The sequence below is a fragment of the Thermobia domestica genome, chromosome 1 (genome assembly GCF_964235325.1).
Source record: "Thermobia domestica chromosome 1, izTheDome1.hap1.1, whole genome shotgun sequence".
NCBI lineage: Eukaryota > Metazoa > Arthropoda > Insecta > Zygentoma > Lepismatidae > Thermobia > Thermobia domestica.
In genome coordinates this window covers 129,350,060-129,364,001 of record NC_137454.1, presented here as the reverse complement: position 1 = coordinate 129,364,001, position 13,942 = coordinate 129,350,060, and the positions used below count along the sequence as shown (strand labels likewise).

The 13,942-nt window shown below is 36.3% G+C and overlaps 1 protein-coding gene across 4 annotated transcripts in view; it reads left to right on the top strand.

Moving 5' to 3' along the window:
- U4-U6-60K (U4-U6 small nuclear riboprotein factor 60K) overlaps window positions 1–13,552 on the top strand; it is a 47,830-nt gene extending 34,278 nt beyond the window's left edge. For all 4 annotated transcript variants that reach the window (XM_081763363.1, XM_081763357.1, XM_081763360.1 and 1 more), the window contains exons 8-10: window positions 4,105–4,212; window positions 6,952–7,120; window positions 12,087–13,552. In XM_081763363.1, the coding sequence (XP_081619489.1) occupies window positions 4,105–4,212; window positions 6,952–7,120; window positions 12,087–12,230 (421 nt within the window). In that variant the 3' untranslated portion in view covers window positions 12,231–13,552. The remainder of the gene's footprint in view (window positions 1–4,104; window positions 4,213–6,951; window positions 7,121–12,086) is intronic.
- Window positions 13,553–13,942: the final 390 nt, after the last annotated feature.

The following is a 13,942-nucleotide window of genomic DNA, read 5'->3' as shown; positions in this document are numbered from 1 at the left end:
TGCGTGACGTAACCTGATATGAAATCTTATCTTCTTCTCCCCCCCTAGGCCCTAGCACACGAAGAGTATATAGTCTATCCAATGTCAGTAGAACCCATCTTGTCAGTAAATGCGCATTTAATCTATTTGTAGTATCAGTCTAGGCATCTACTCATGCTTCGTAAGCTAACTAACTGTATAGCCTATGGAACCCAGAGGTTCAATGCCGCGTTCACAAAAGCTCTCCACTGACTTCTATCCGTAGCCAACTAGATCCAGTTTCTACTTTGTATTCCTATTTTTGCGAGATACATCTTAATATTGTCTTCCCATCTGCGCCTAGGTCTTCCTAATGGTCGATTTCCGATTGGTCTTACCGCTAACACTTTGAAAGCATTCCTACTTTCTTCCATCCTGGCTATATGTCCTGCCCACCTAAGCCTCCTAGACTTGATGACCCTAACAATGTTTGGTAAGCCATATAATTTATGAAGTTCCTCGTTATGAAGTTTCCGCCATTCCCCATTCCCGTTTCTCTTGGGTTCGAATATTCGTCTGAGCATCTTTTTCTCAAATACTTTGTCTATGTTCTTCCCTCAGAGTAAGCGACCATGTTTCGAAATCATACAGAACAACAAGTATGATTATCGTTTTATATATTTTAAGCTTCAAATTCCTCGACAGAATTCGCGACGACACGAGATTTTGAACTGAATAATAACACGAATTCCCTGCTTTTAGTCGACATTTAATTTCTTCGTGAATATGATTTTCGTCTGTTAATATTGATCCTAGATATTTGAAAGTATCCACTTTATCAAAAGTATTATTTAATATTTTAACGCATTCATAATTTGCCGTATTACGGTCCCGACGCACTTCCATGTATTTAGTTTTCTCTACATTTTCTTCTAATCCCTTGTCCCTGCAAGCGTTTAATAAGACCTCTGCATTTCTTTCTGTTGTTCTCTTATCACCCCTTATTAAATTTACATCATCAGCGTACACATAACCTGGTGAACACCATTCAGCTCTAGGCCTTGGTTGCTATCTTTGATTTTCCTTTAGCATATTCCAGGACAAACTTGAATGATAATGGCGACAACGCATCTCCTTGTTTCAGGCCATTCTCGACGTGAAAGCTCGTGGCCAAAAATTTTCCTACCCGGACTTTACCTTGGGATTCATTTAAACATGCCTTAATTGATCTAATTAGCTTTTTCGGTATTCCAAATTCTGAAGAACGTTGTATAATGTTTCTCTCCTAACCGAGTCGTAAGCCTTTCAAAATAAATAAATAAATAAATAGTTAATGTACCGGGCTATTGTATTCCCACTTCTTTTCGAGTATTTGGCGAATGGTAAATATTTGGTCGATAGTTGATCCATTTCGTCTAAATCCACACTGATAATCTCCAATAATTTCATCTGCGTATGGGGTCAATCTTGCTAATAGAATGTTTGACAGGAAATATAGGATGTTGATAGAAGAGAGATGCCTCGATATTACAGTCAGTTTTGTTGCCTTTCTTGTGGATTGGAACAATGATTGATTCTTTCCACTCGTGTGGTAATTCTTCCTTGTTGTAGATAAGGAGAATGAGTTTGTGTATCTTGTTCCACAATTTTTCGCCTCCAGCTAAAATTAACTCAGCCGGAGATTTGTGTTTCTTTAATTTCTTTATATCGGTTTCTACTTCTATTCGGTTGGGTTCTGAAATATACGGTTCTGCGGTGTGTATCTCCCTTTCCCACGCACATTAGTTTTTGGCTGCGTGTTAAGCAAATCGTCAAAGAAATCTTTCCATCTATTTAAAATGCTATCTGTATCACAGTGAGAACTGTTCTATCAGCATTCTTTAATATAAGCACCAGGTTGATAGCCTTTCTTAAATTCGTTTATCCCTTTATACATGTCCCGAATGTTTTTATTTTTACTATTATCTTCAAGCTCCTAAATTTTAGCTTTCAAAAAATTGCGTTTCTTTGTTCTAAAAGTTTTGGAAGTTTCCCGCCTGATGTCTACGAAATTTTGCGTAGTTATTTCATTCGGATTTTGTAGCCGACGTAATTTTGCCTGTTTTCTCTACTCTGCTAGTTCGAACCATGGCTTTTTCCTACGTATTTCCGCGTGTCCCAATTTTTCTTTTGAGAGGGGATGCTTCGTAAGCAAAGAAAAGAATTCAATTGCTGGAATATTTTTCTCCATAATCTTAAAAGTTACATCTGTTAACTAAAGAGTATATGACATGCGTCAGATTTCTGTAACGATTCCTGTAATGTTATTATCATCATTTTGCTCAAAGAGTATTGTTGCGTCATACATAATTGATATGCTTTCTTCATAGTGTTGGGGAAGTCATTATTTATATTGTTATAAAACAATTTTAACGTGGATCTTTGTGAATGCCTAATTAGAAACATATCAATTATAAATATGCATGTATTCAGATTTCAGAATGTGTTCACGGCAGGTGTTTGTAATACTGATATGTACTACTACTTCATTATAACTTCACATCGCCTAATATATAATATACTCTACAACAGTTGATCAGATTCATCTACCGTAATGTGAATTTGGTCTCCCTTCTCTAGAATAAGCCTCAAATCTGCCCACTTCCCAATGTTGAAGACAACCAATGGCGTATTTAGGATTTTGTTTCGAGGGGCTATGCCCAACACAATGAAGGAAGTGGGCAATTGCTCACCTGAGTTTGAGAATTAAATATATTTTAATTTATGCATAAATTGAAGTTATAATGGCAAGAATTGCAGACCGATAAATCCTGTGTACGGTATGATACAAAAATTTAGGAGTGAATCTAACTCTTTATTCTATTCATACAAGAAAAAGGAAGCGTCCTCTTGGCCTTCCTAATATCCCGGGCTAATTATTCCCCAGTTTTGATTTTCTTTAATTCAAACATTTCCTTTTTTTTAAAAAAAAATAACTAAACGATATATTTTTTTCCTTTGCTATAATAACTAAAGTCCTGTCATGTTGATATCCGCGCAAGTTGGTGTGGAACACCAGTTTCGCTTATTAACTCCTCTTAGTTTTGGGGTTACTGATGACGGCCTACTTGAAGCACAACTAACAACGGTCGATAAAGTATGATAGGCAAAATGGAAGAACGTAACGTCAAGAAAAAGAAACAGAAAAGGAGAAAGGACGAAAGAAAGAACAAAAGGACGCAGTTCTTACATGGAATGAAATTTGACAAATACAGTATTATTTCTGAACAAAGAGCATAAGAAAATGGAAAGTCAATGACATTCTTAGAAATAGTAAGAAGGATTATTGTTGTACGTGGAATGCGAAAAACTAACAAATTTATTTCGAGGGGAGCTTGAGCCCGATAGCCTCCTAAATACGCCACTGAAGACAATTCTGCTGCCCTGATCCTTCACAGCATTGTTTTTCAACTTCATAAATATTTTGAACATCGCTTATATAGTATGGGAACGGTCTTACCCCCCCCCCCCTTAATGTTGAAGACAGATTTGCATCGATGCGTATATAACTTTGCATAAACAAATATTAAAATTGTGTTTGCGATGCAGTATATTATTATTATTAAGATAATTTTCATTTCATTGCATACCGTGTTCTTTTTTCACCTTTCCACCCACCAATTTCAGTATTTTTTCCCCACCAAAAATGCTAGTCTAGTACCTAACGTAGAGCTATTTTAAAAATATATAACTTCATGTTATGTTGACAACATTTTTAATCTGAGGTATGTTAAGCAATGTCCTCCTACCGATATTTCCATCATAAAAAATTTCAGTCCCCCCACCCCTCATTTTTTTAAAGTTAAGAAGTTAAAAGGACGACTACTGCAACTACTGAAATTATTATTATTATTCGATGCTACATATATTACTATTACAATATATATTTATTTATTAATATTACTACTAGATTTGGTTATATGTTATTATTACAACCAATAAAGCTTAGTTTATGTAATTAAAACTAAAGAGTCACACAAGAACTTGATACATTATACAGTTAGTCTTGAAATTTGAAATAGTGAGTACAAAGTTCCTTTTGGAATAAAGTTTCATCTGCCATTCCCGTGTAATATTCCAATCATAGCATATTTCATTTCATTTCAGAGGCCTCGACGCCTTTGGGAGAGTGTGGGATCTTCGTACTGGAAGGTGTGTAATGTTTATGGAAGGCCATTTGAAGTCAATATATGGAATCGACTTCTCTCCTGATGGGTAAGTTTTATAGAATTAAACATCATATTTCACAAATTTATAATACAGGCAGTCGTAAAATTTTGCCTCCCTACAATATCTGTTTCAGTGTCTTTTAAGGTAGTGAGCTTTTATCAACATCAGAGATGATTACACTTAAATTGGACTACCCGGACCAAAGTTAGTAGTAAATATTCATTTTTACTGGCGATTGTACAAAGGTACTAACTTTCATGAAAAATGTGTTATTATTCCATGCATGTCTAGTATCATCTACGTGATATTTCTTTCCGATCCAATGTCATTAAGCACAACCGTTGGTCTCTAATTTTACAAGGCGATATACTTCACTTCAAGGCTGAAAGTATAAATTTGGAATGTACGTGCCGTAGGTCAAAGACTTTTTATTCATATTGAATAGAATAATTAATAGCCAAGAAGATATTAAGTTGAAGTGTAACCTGTCGGTTGATAAACACAGTCGCTAGCAATACTATAGGCTCATTTTGTACAGATTCTTTTGTTAGTAACGCGGATCATATTTGACAATATGTATATGATTTTTTATTGGGTTCTCCGCGGAATATATATATGTGTGGACCATTTATCCTGATACGCTTTTCTAACTTTGAAACTAATGGATAAGAAACGCTAAAATTTTGTCCTATGCAAACAACGGCAGGGGTACATGGTTTTACATACTCTTTGGTACCACAAGGATAATAGTGTTGCCAACTGAGCATAAAGTTGTATTTTTTTAAATGACATTGCTTCGGATTATTACATATTTCAAATCTACATGTTAAAGGAAAATACAATACCACATTTGTCATGCTAAACTAAAAACGCTACACTATCATAAACATCGGAAAACAAACAAATTTTGGAGGGTTGATGATCATATGATGTATTTCGAACAAATAGAAACACAGAGACAGAAAAAGTCCGGAATGAAATCAGTTAACTGCAGCCTGTAGAAGTAACCATTAAGAAAGAACATGTGAAAGTTTATTCTCTTCTTCTCAGTACAGTGTTAGATACGAAAGTAAGGAACGTTCTAAACGGATCATCTAGTTAGAGACATTACATCCGTCTCCTTTAGCCTAACCGGCATAACCGTGGGACGTAAAACTTAAAGATTTCATTTAGAGGAACTACAGGGGATATGAAAAAAAAATAATAACTTCGCGATCAAAACACAGCAGTCACTGAGGAGAGAATTGGACATCACGGAAGGCTGTAAATGCAACTGGATTAGACTTGAATCTTAACAAAACGCTTTGGCATCATTGTTATAGTTATGTTCAGTGGTTGGCCCATTAACTATGACAAATTTGATGAGTACATTAAAGCAACTGCATCACTGTACGTAAAATGTTATACTTGGTATCGGATGCTTCCAACAGTGCATAAGATTTTAATGCACGGATCATAGGTAATCAAACACAGTATGCTTCCTATAGGCATCCTATCGTAAGAAGAACAAGAATCTAGAAACAAAGAAGTCGCAAATCCGTGTTACGACAGATATATTACATAAATTGCTCGTGTCGTCGAATCCTGTCATCTCATCCTTCACCAGTGAGAAGCAAATGCCAGAAACGAAGATGCCTGGACATGCATGTGGACATTCATATTCTCTCCAGTTTATCAGTAAAAGAATTGTTTGTGCTTATTGTATTATAGACAATGTTTCCTTTCGATCCTTACAACAATTTCAAGGCTTTCGAAGCATCAGTTGTTGAGCAAATATTTTTGTCCGGCTAAATTCCATTTTCAGACCACTGTTCGTCGCGGAGATATCCTTTGACCAGCGCGCTTACCTGGTCTGTATGCGTGTGACTACTTTTTGTGGGATCATCTGAAGTCGAAAGTTTTCATTGATAAACCACGCACTTTGGAAGAACGGAAGGTTACCATCACACGTGAAATTAAAGCAGTACCGTTGAACATGGTTCGCGATGTCATGATAGATTCAGAACAAGACTTCAGCAATGTGTGAATGAAACTGAAAATGGCGGATAGTTGCAAGACGATATTTTCTAAAACTTTTTTGTCTGGTTTGAATAATAATAGAAAAATATGCTGAATTCATTGAACAAATATACACTTCTTTGAAAATACAAAAGTTATTCTAATAGCTAAAAAGTCAGATATTTTTGCCGCACCCTATACTTACCTTAGTGATAGAACTAGTCGGACGAAAATAGCAAGTGTGGCTCTTACAATTACTTTGTTTGGGTAAATATGTAGACAGAGAAGGGTTAGTTATATCGTTAAGTTCCTAACACTAGTACTATTTTGTGACATCTCTCGTGGCGATATGCTTGATGTATGCGCCTTCGGTGTGGGAGGTCTGAGTTTGACTTCCAGTAGAAGTTCGTGTGGTAAGGATTCTATGTTAACTTGTAGGTTTGCGTATCATATAGCCTCAGTACTGAAGGGAATGTTAAATTTCAAACTAACGATTAACCTTGTTTTATATTATAAATTATACATTACACATTACCTTCAAACGTAAGTTCTTAAATTAGCTTTTTAATACTACAATTGATATAGTAGTGGAAACTCATTTAAGGCACTCCGTATTATAATAATGATAATAAAAGTAGGTCAGTCAAAATAGGGTTTTTGATTTGGAAACAAAAAAAAAAAAAAAAAAGTCTAAACACGTGCGCACCATGTGTACCTGCATTCATCAAAACGGTAATGGTAATGGAGTTGGAAATATTTTCTGATTTTTTTTTTCTTTCTTTTTAGATATCATATTGCTACTGGAAGCGAAGATAACACATGCAAAATTTGGGATTTGAGAAGACGATCCTGTATTTATACTATTCCAGCTCACGTAAACCTTTTATCTCAGGTGAAATACCAACAGTCAGGAGGTCACTTTTTAGTCACGTCATCCTATGACAATACAGCAAAGGTAAGATAGTAAATTTAAACCAACTTCGTTATCTAAATACACAGTTGATGATGTGTTTTGAAAATCATGAAAAAATAAAACCTAAGTTTTCCTTTTAAGATTCCTAAACATCCCATTCTGAGAAGATAAAGATAATTTTAATGGTCTTTTTTAAGAAACAAAATTGTATTCTTACCATGTAGGAACACAGGGCTTTAGAAAATGAGTTTTGTTTCTGATCATATAACGTGAAGAGTGACTGACGAATATCTCTTCGTTTGGGCTTTAAAAATTATAACTTCAGAATAGTGAAATTACATATCGAACACGAACAACTCTTTTTTATCTCGATATTTGTTGAAATTTTGCTTACATAAAGGGAAGACTTTAGCTACCGAAAAATCTCCTTTTTACAATAATAATGAACTTTAAACTCTCCGGCATAAGCCTACCTTATTTATTGCGTCTTAAGAGTTTACCTGCAGAAATTCAACCTCTTATTCTGTGGCGTTTTTCAACAAACTAAGTCACATACATAAAGATCGGATCATTTTATAAAAAATATATTGCTTTTTAGATGTAAAGATCCAGAAATTGAAAATTGAAAGACTGACTTCTTGATGAAGCGGTTGTTTCTGTAGAGAAATTCTTTCACTGAATATTAACGAATCTTCTATAGACACTAACTCTGTGAGAGTCTCACTTAAGCAACAAGCAAGGTAGGTCCATGCCTGTAATTTTCTTAAATGTATTACAATTGGGTCAGATACTTTCTTTAAATAAACTTCAACCTATTTCTTTGATTTAATGGTAGAAAAATTGAATTCATTGTTACCAGTTAAAACTAAAACAAAGTGCGACACGAAATAATATACACGAATTTGTCGATGGTTTTAAAATAAGAAAATTATACACAACAGTAACTTTCGTAACACGTTTGGTAACTGAAGTATTACCTCATAATGTCGGTTCTCCTTTCCTTCAACACTAAAAGTAACCTTATATTCCGGATATTATTAGAAGCGTAAGTAACTTTAAGTTACTTACAAGTGATACCAAATAATGTCAAGGGCATTTAATATCGCTAAGAATATACAGATAGGTATCGAAATATTGAAAGAACTTAATTACTTTATTTACTTAATTAATATGGCATTAGACTCCTTTCAGCCCTAATAGAGTTTGAATCGTTTCGAAATTGAGGCAAGAAGTCATAGATCGTTTCCAGAGATTGTGGGGTTTTGTTCGCGTAGTACAATACTCAGTTGCGTCAGCACTGATGGAGCAAATCTCTTAGCTTTGGAGATTGCGTCGTTATTAGGGAACAAGATTTGAATCATAGGACGTACTTGGTCACCTAAAGTGTCCACGTATTATTGACATTAATTCATTTGAAAAAAAAAAAAAAAAATGCGGCCCACACCAGCATAGAGTCGCCGTGTTGAACGGTAGAAAGGGAGTAATTTGGAGCAAATGCCTCTTAGGGCTTCACCATATATAAACTCAGCCTGTTGTTAAAAACAGAGGAAAATTGACTCATCATACCATATTGCTCTCTTCCGATCTTCCAGTGTAATTAGTTACAATTTATTGAAAGAGTTCAAGTTTCACACATGCTCGATGGATTTACATCTGGTTTGAATAATAGAAAAATATGCTGAATTCATTGAACAAATATACACTTTTTTTTTGAAAATATAAAAGTTATTCTAATTGCTAAACAGTCAGATATTATGCAAACAAGGGAAGTTGACACACCTTGAAGAGCACATTGAGCAATATGAGCAGTGTGTGGGGGGCATTGTCTTGTTGGAAGAGCAAATTACTGAGAAACAGTGCAGTAACGGCAAAGAATGGCTTGGATGATGATCTGGATGTACGATGCTTTGGTTAATGTTTCCTATATGAACATTATTGTGGGCTAGGGCTCTCCGCACTATGATACCAGGGGTTGGTTATGTGTCCTATTGCTCACCAGTTGACGCCACACCACAAACCATCACTAGCTCCGACGCAGAAGTGGCCTTCATTACTATGTGCGTCATTTATCCATTCAATAGTTTCAAGGCACAATTGGAGACGGGCCTGTACGATGGCAAGTTGTGAGGGGAAGTCTGGAGAACATCGGCATGCAGACTGCTCTAGTTGACATCCCGTGCAGGATATCGGTACTAATCCGTGATGCGGATAAAATCGTGGGATCCGCAATGATACCTGGATGCGACAATCCAGGTATGCATACGTATGCAGCTGCCGCCCGTGTGAACCTTCCTCGGATCAGCAACGTCAACGTTAATGCGCAGAGGACACTTAACGGTTCATCGTATTGTGCAGTGAGCACTTGCTCTGTCGTAAACTCACGATACGCTTTTGTCCAAACTCAGTTAACTGCACTAACTGAGCTCAGTATTTCGTTCTGGCATATGATCCATGTCTCCCCCCTCCCCCTTCCCAATTTGACGCTCAATACGATGCTGGAAATACTCGATCACTCCTTGGGATCAAGTGTTGCTGTGAACTCGAGAATTTTCATAGTACTAGTTTCATATAACGTCCGCAGTGTGGAGCTGATATACAGCATTCGACGCCAACGTTTTCATTTTCTAGCAGTGTATAACGACTATATCCTGTTGATATCAGAACAAAAATAGTAAGAAAAAGCTTTTTTTTTAAATCATCGATTCGCAGTACTATTTATAGGTTCAATTTCCACCTAGGTTAAAACTAGGAGTTGTAGATCTACCGGTTTCAGTATTACATTTTTATAGTTTTGGAAGTGACAATGGCTCTAGAGAGTGGATGTGTACGGAAGTTGATTTACATATATTAAGGTTAGTGTAAAGGGACAAGTTTTGCCGATAGATGTCACTACAATCTTCGTATCTCTCCCATGTATTTTTTACCTTTCACGAAAATTTACAATTTCTCTTACAAATTTCAACCTAGAGACTTCAAATGTTTAGAGAAGTAAGTTTATAACCTATCACAGGGAACAATCCTTGTCGATTTTTTATTTAGAATTTTCTTCATTGTTGAAACAGTTCTGTTGTTAAAGGTTTTGATATCCATTTTGAAATTAAGCCATTTCAACAATGAAGAAAATTCTAAATAAAAAATCGGTACGGATTATTGCCTTCGATAGATTATGAAGTTCCCTTTCTAAAAATTTGAAGTCTTTAGGTTGAAATTTGTAAGAGAAATCGTGAATTTTCGTGAAAGGTAAAAAATACATGGGAGAGATACGAAGACTGTAGTGCCATCTATCGGCAAAACTTGTCCCTTTAAACCAACCTTAAGTCGAAGTGAATGTGCAATTGTACCGCGCATACGGAACCCATCGCCGTGTCTCTTTAGTCACGTAGTAGAGCAATGTGATCGAGCGAATCTGTTGCCGCCGAAACTGAACAAATTTTGGGAGAAGTTCATTGTGTCCCTTTCCTACGCTAAGTTCACGGCGTCGCGCGTCGTAGAAATGAGTCAAGTTCGTAGTTTTCGTGTAAATCGTGTCACTGTGAATCATATTATACGGAAATATGTGGCACAGAGTCCTGGAGCAACATACCGACGTTACTAGCTAGAACCGTTTCCCAGAAGAGTTCGATTTCTCGTACAGGGGCAAACTGCGTCTCCGAAAGATGGAGCGGAACGTCAAAATCAATGCTGCATACTACCAGAAATGTCCAATCAATGTCCTGACTGAAATGTACCAGCATGAAATCCCAGCATTGTACGGACAAGACGTGAACCAGATTGAACTGCTCCAAGACAAGACATCCAGCCACACGACGAAAACATCGGTGGAATTCTATAGGAATTCTTATGAATAGGAAAGTGGAATTGCGGGAATTGCTTTCTCTCACATCCCAGTCAAGAGTTCAGATGCCAGCCCAATGGACTATTGTGCTTCCGAACTTTTCAAGTGGCTCCTGTCCCATCGTCTAATCCGCATCGTCATCGGTCTGTGGAAAGCCTATAAAGAGAAGTGGGCTAAAATACCCATGGTACAGCTGCAACGCAGTCTCCTGCAATGGAAACTCGATACCGGACAATAGTCATTAGAGGTGACCTGCAGTTCGAACATAACCGGTGGTGGAAACACTGCATTTCCTAGGTAAGTGGCACATTCAAATTCGGATGAATATAAGTGAATCAGCCTCTCTCTCTCTCTCTCTCTCTCTCTATATATATATATATATATATATATATATATATATATATATATAGTAAAGCGGAAGGGCTATTACTCACCGCAAAAAATATGTGGCTGAATTTTCTTCTACATGCAACAGGTAGCGCTTTCGGAAGATGCAACTTCCCTGGGAGTCCCGTGTGTTTTAATATTTGACAGATGATTTGTTTTTGACATATCCTAACCTTTTAACCATCTTTCATTCTCTCTCTCTTTTTTTTTTTTTTTTTTTTTTTTTTTTTTAAGTCTACCACAGTCTGATGAGGGAAGTTACATCTTCCGAAAGCGCTACCTGTTGCGTGTAGAAGAAAATTCTACTACATATTTTTTTGCGGTGAGTAACAAGGATCTTATAAAATAGAAGACCTGCCCTTACAACAAAATCTTGAAGCCATACGTCACAGTTTCGCCACCCCTACTCTGCCCACTCCGCCCAATAGGATCGCAATGTTTTGAGCCAACAATCATGGCGGAAACGAAAGTAGCCAATCAGACGATGGCAGAAATGAGAGTAGCCAATCAGACGTGCCGATGCTTTTTTTTTCTTTGCTTTATCAGTTGAATAGGATGAAGATACATATGGGCAGTTCCTCTATTTATAACATCCTTGGATGAGTACTAGCCTTTCCGCTTTTTCTCATTGAATATAATCACCGCTCGCAATATTGTGATATATATATAAACTGTTCATCCAATTCTAGGAGTTTGACAATGTGAAACGGGATTCACTTGTTTCTTTGAATTATCTGTTAGTATATGTTTTTATTCTTAATATAATGTAATAATTTCTTTTTTAAGGTCTGGTCTCACAAAACTTGGCAGCCGTTGAAGACACTCTCAGGCCACGACGGAAAAGTTATGGGAATCGATGTTTCACCAGACTCCCAGTATATTGCAACATGTTCTTACGATCGGACATTTAAACTTTGGGCACCAGAATGAACTTACGTTCACTACAACAAGAATGGATGGTCATAAACAATTGGCATGTATTGTTATAACAGGCCTGTGTACAATTTACCTCCACCATAGTAAAATACGGGTGATTCTGTTGGTAAAGTCGTGCTGAGAAGTTATTTTGTACTGAAATTCTTTGAAGATTTCAGTAATATTTCGCCATCCTACGAAGCAACGTATTTCAATGAGCTATTCTATGAACTACAATTAATTCTAGAAGAGAATGTAAATAGCCTAATTCACTGTAGAGTACCCTACTATCGTACTGGTTCGGAAAAAGTACTGCCAACTTGATATAGGTTTTATAGGTTACTGTCTAAAATAGAAGCAAAGAACGGTGAAAATGTGCTATATATATATATTTGTTGACAAAAAGAAATTGCGACCATAACGTTAATCGTGTTCAAGACAAAATTCAGTCTTATTGTATATTAATTTTCGAGCGGGTGCATAACAAAAACAAAGTTCTACATATTTATAAGAGTCTATTAAGAATAATAAATAAATAAATAAACCCGCTTACAGTCGTCTGATCTGTTGAATCGTAATTCTAAAATATTTACTATTGACGTGAATTTGACGTACGCACGCATACCTGCAAGGTTTTTTTGTATATATATATATATATATATATATATATATATATATATATATATAAACAGAATATAAACCTAGAAAGACTTAAAAATGTATTTTATATATTTTAGTTGAACACAGGATGGGACAATGAAACTGAAAGATTTTAAAGACTGAAAATAATTGATCCATTTCTCTTTCTTTAGATTTATTGATAAGAAATGAAAAATACAGCAATAACTATTTTATGTCCATTGAATACGTTTTAAAAATAACGTCTTTGAGGTGGGTTCCATTTGAGCGTAGACATTCTTTAAATTGGGGCTTGAAATTGTTCACTACATCCCGAAACATCTGCAAAGAAATTGCATCTTCATCTTGAATTCGCTGGATTAGTGCTGGGTCCTTGATGAACTAGTCTCAATCACTTTTGTCTTCAGGCATCTCCAAAAGAAACGTCAAGTGGTTAAGTCGAGGGAACGGGAAGGACATAGGATATCCCCACTCGTGGAAGTGACGGTTTGGAAACAAAACATTCACAGTATTTGTGGAGATTCTTATCATGTAGATCGTAGCACTATTCTGTTGGAATAATGCAGTTTCAAGATTAGGAAAACGGGCGAGTAAAAAAATTCTGTAGTATATTGACAAAGCGCGCAGTATTATTTGTCACCGCATTACGAGTTTCATTTTAATATATATAGTAGGGTCATAAGCCTAACTGACATAACCGTGGGACGTAAAACTCAAAGATTTCATTTCATTTATCTAGTTCCTCATTTCTTGACGAAAGCGTCAGCGAACCTCATAATTCCGAATGTTGAGATTTTTGTACGGCTGATAGCGAAGGTCGTAGAAAGTTTTCCTCCGCACAGATTTGCAACTGATTTCAAGAAGAGTAGCATGTCGCCTGGCCTATCGGTAAAGACTTCTTGCAGATTCACGTCTTTCTTTGGGGATTAGACTACTTTTGCACTTCCACTTCTTAGCTGTTGATCTACTCTCATCGAAGTTGGTTATCCACGTTCTTATTTCAGATTAGGCGGTAAAGCTAGTTAGTTACATGGAACGTTGAAATAATTACAAAAAGCGCACTGTTCAATCGTCCCAATCGTCCAGTG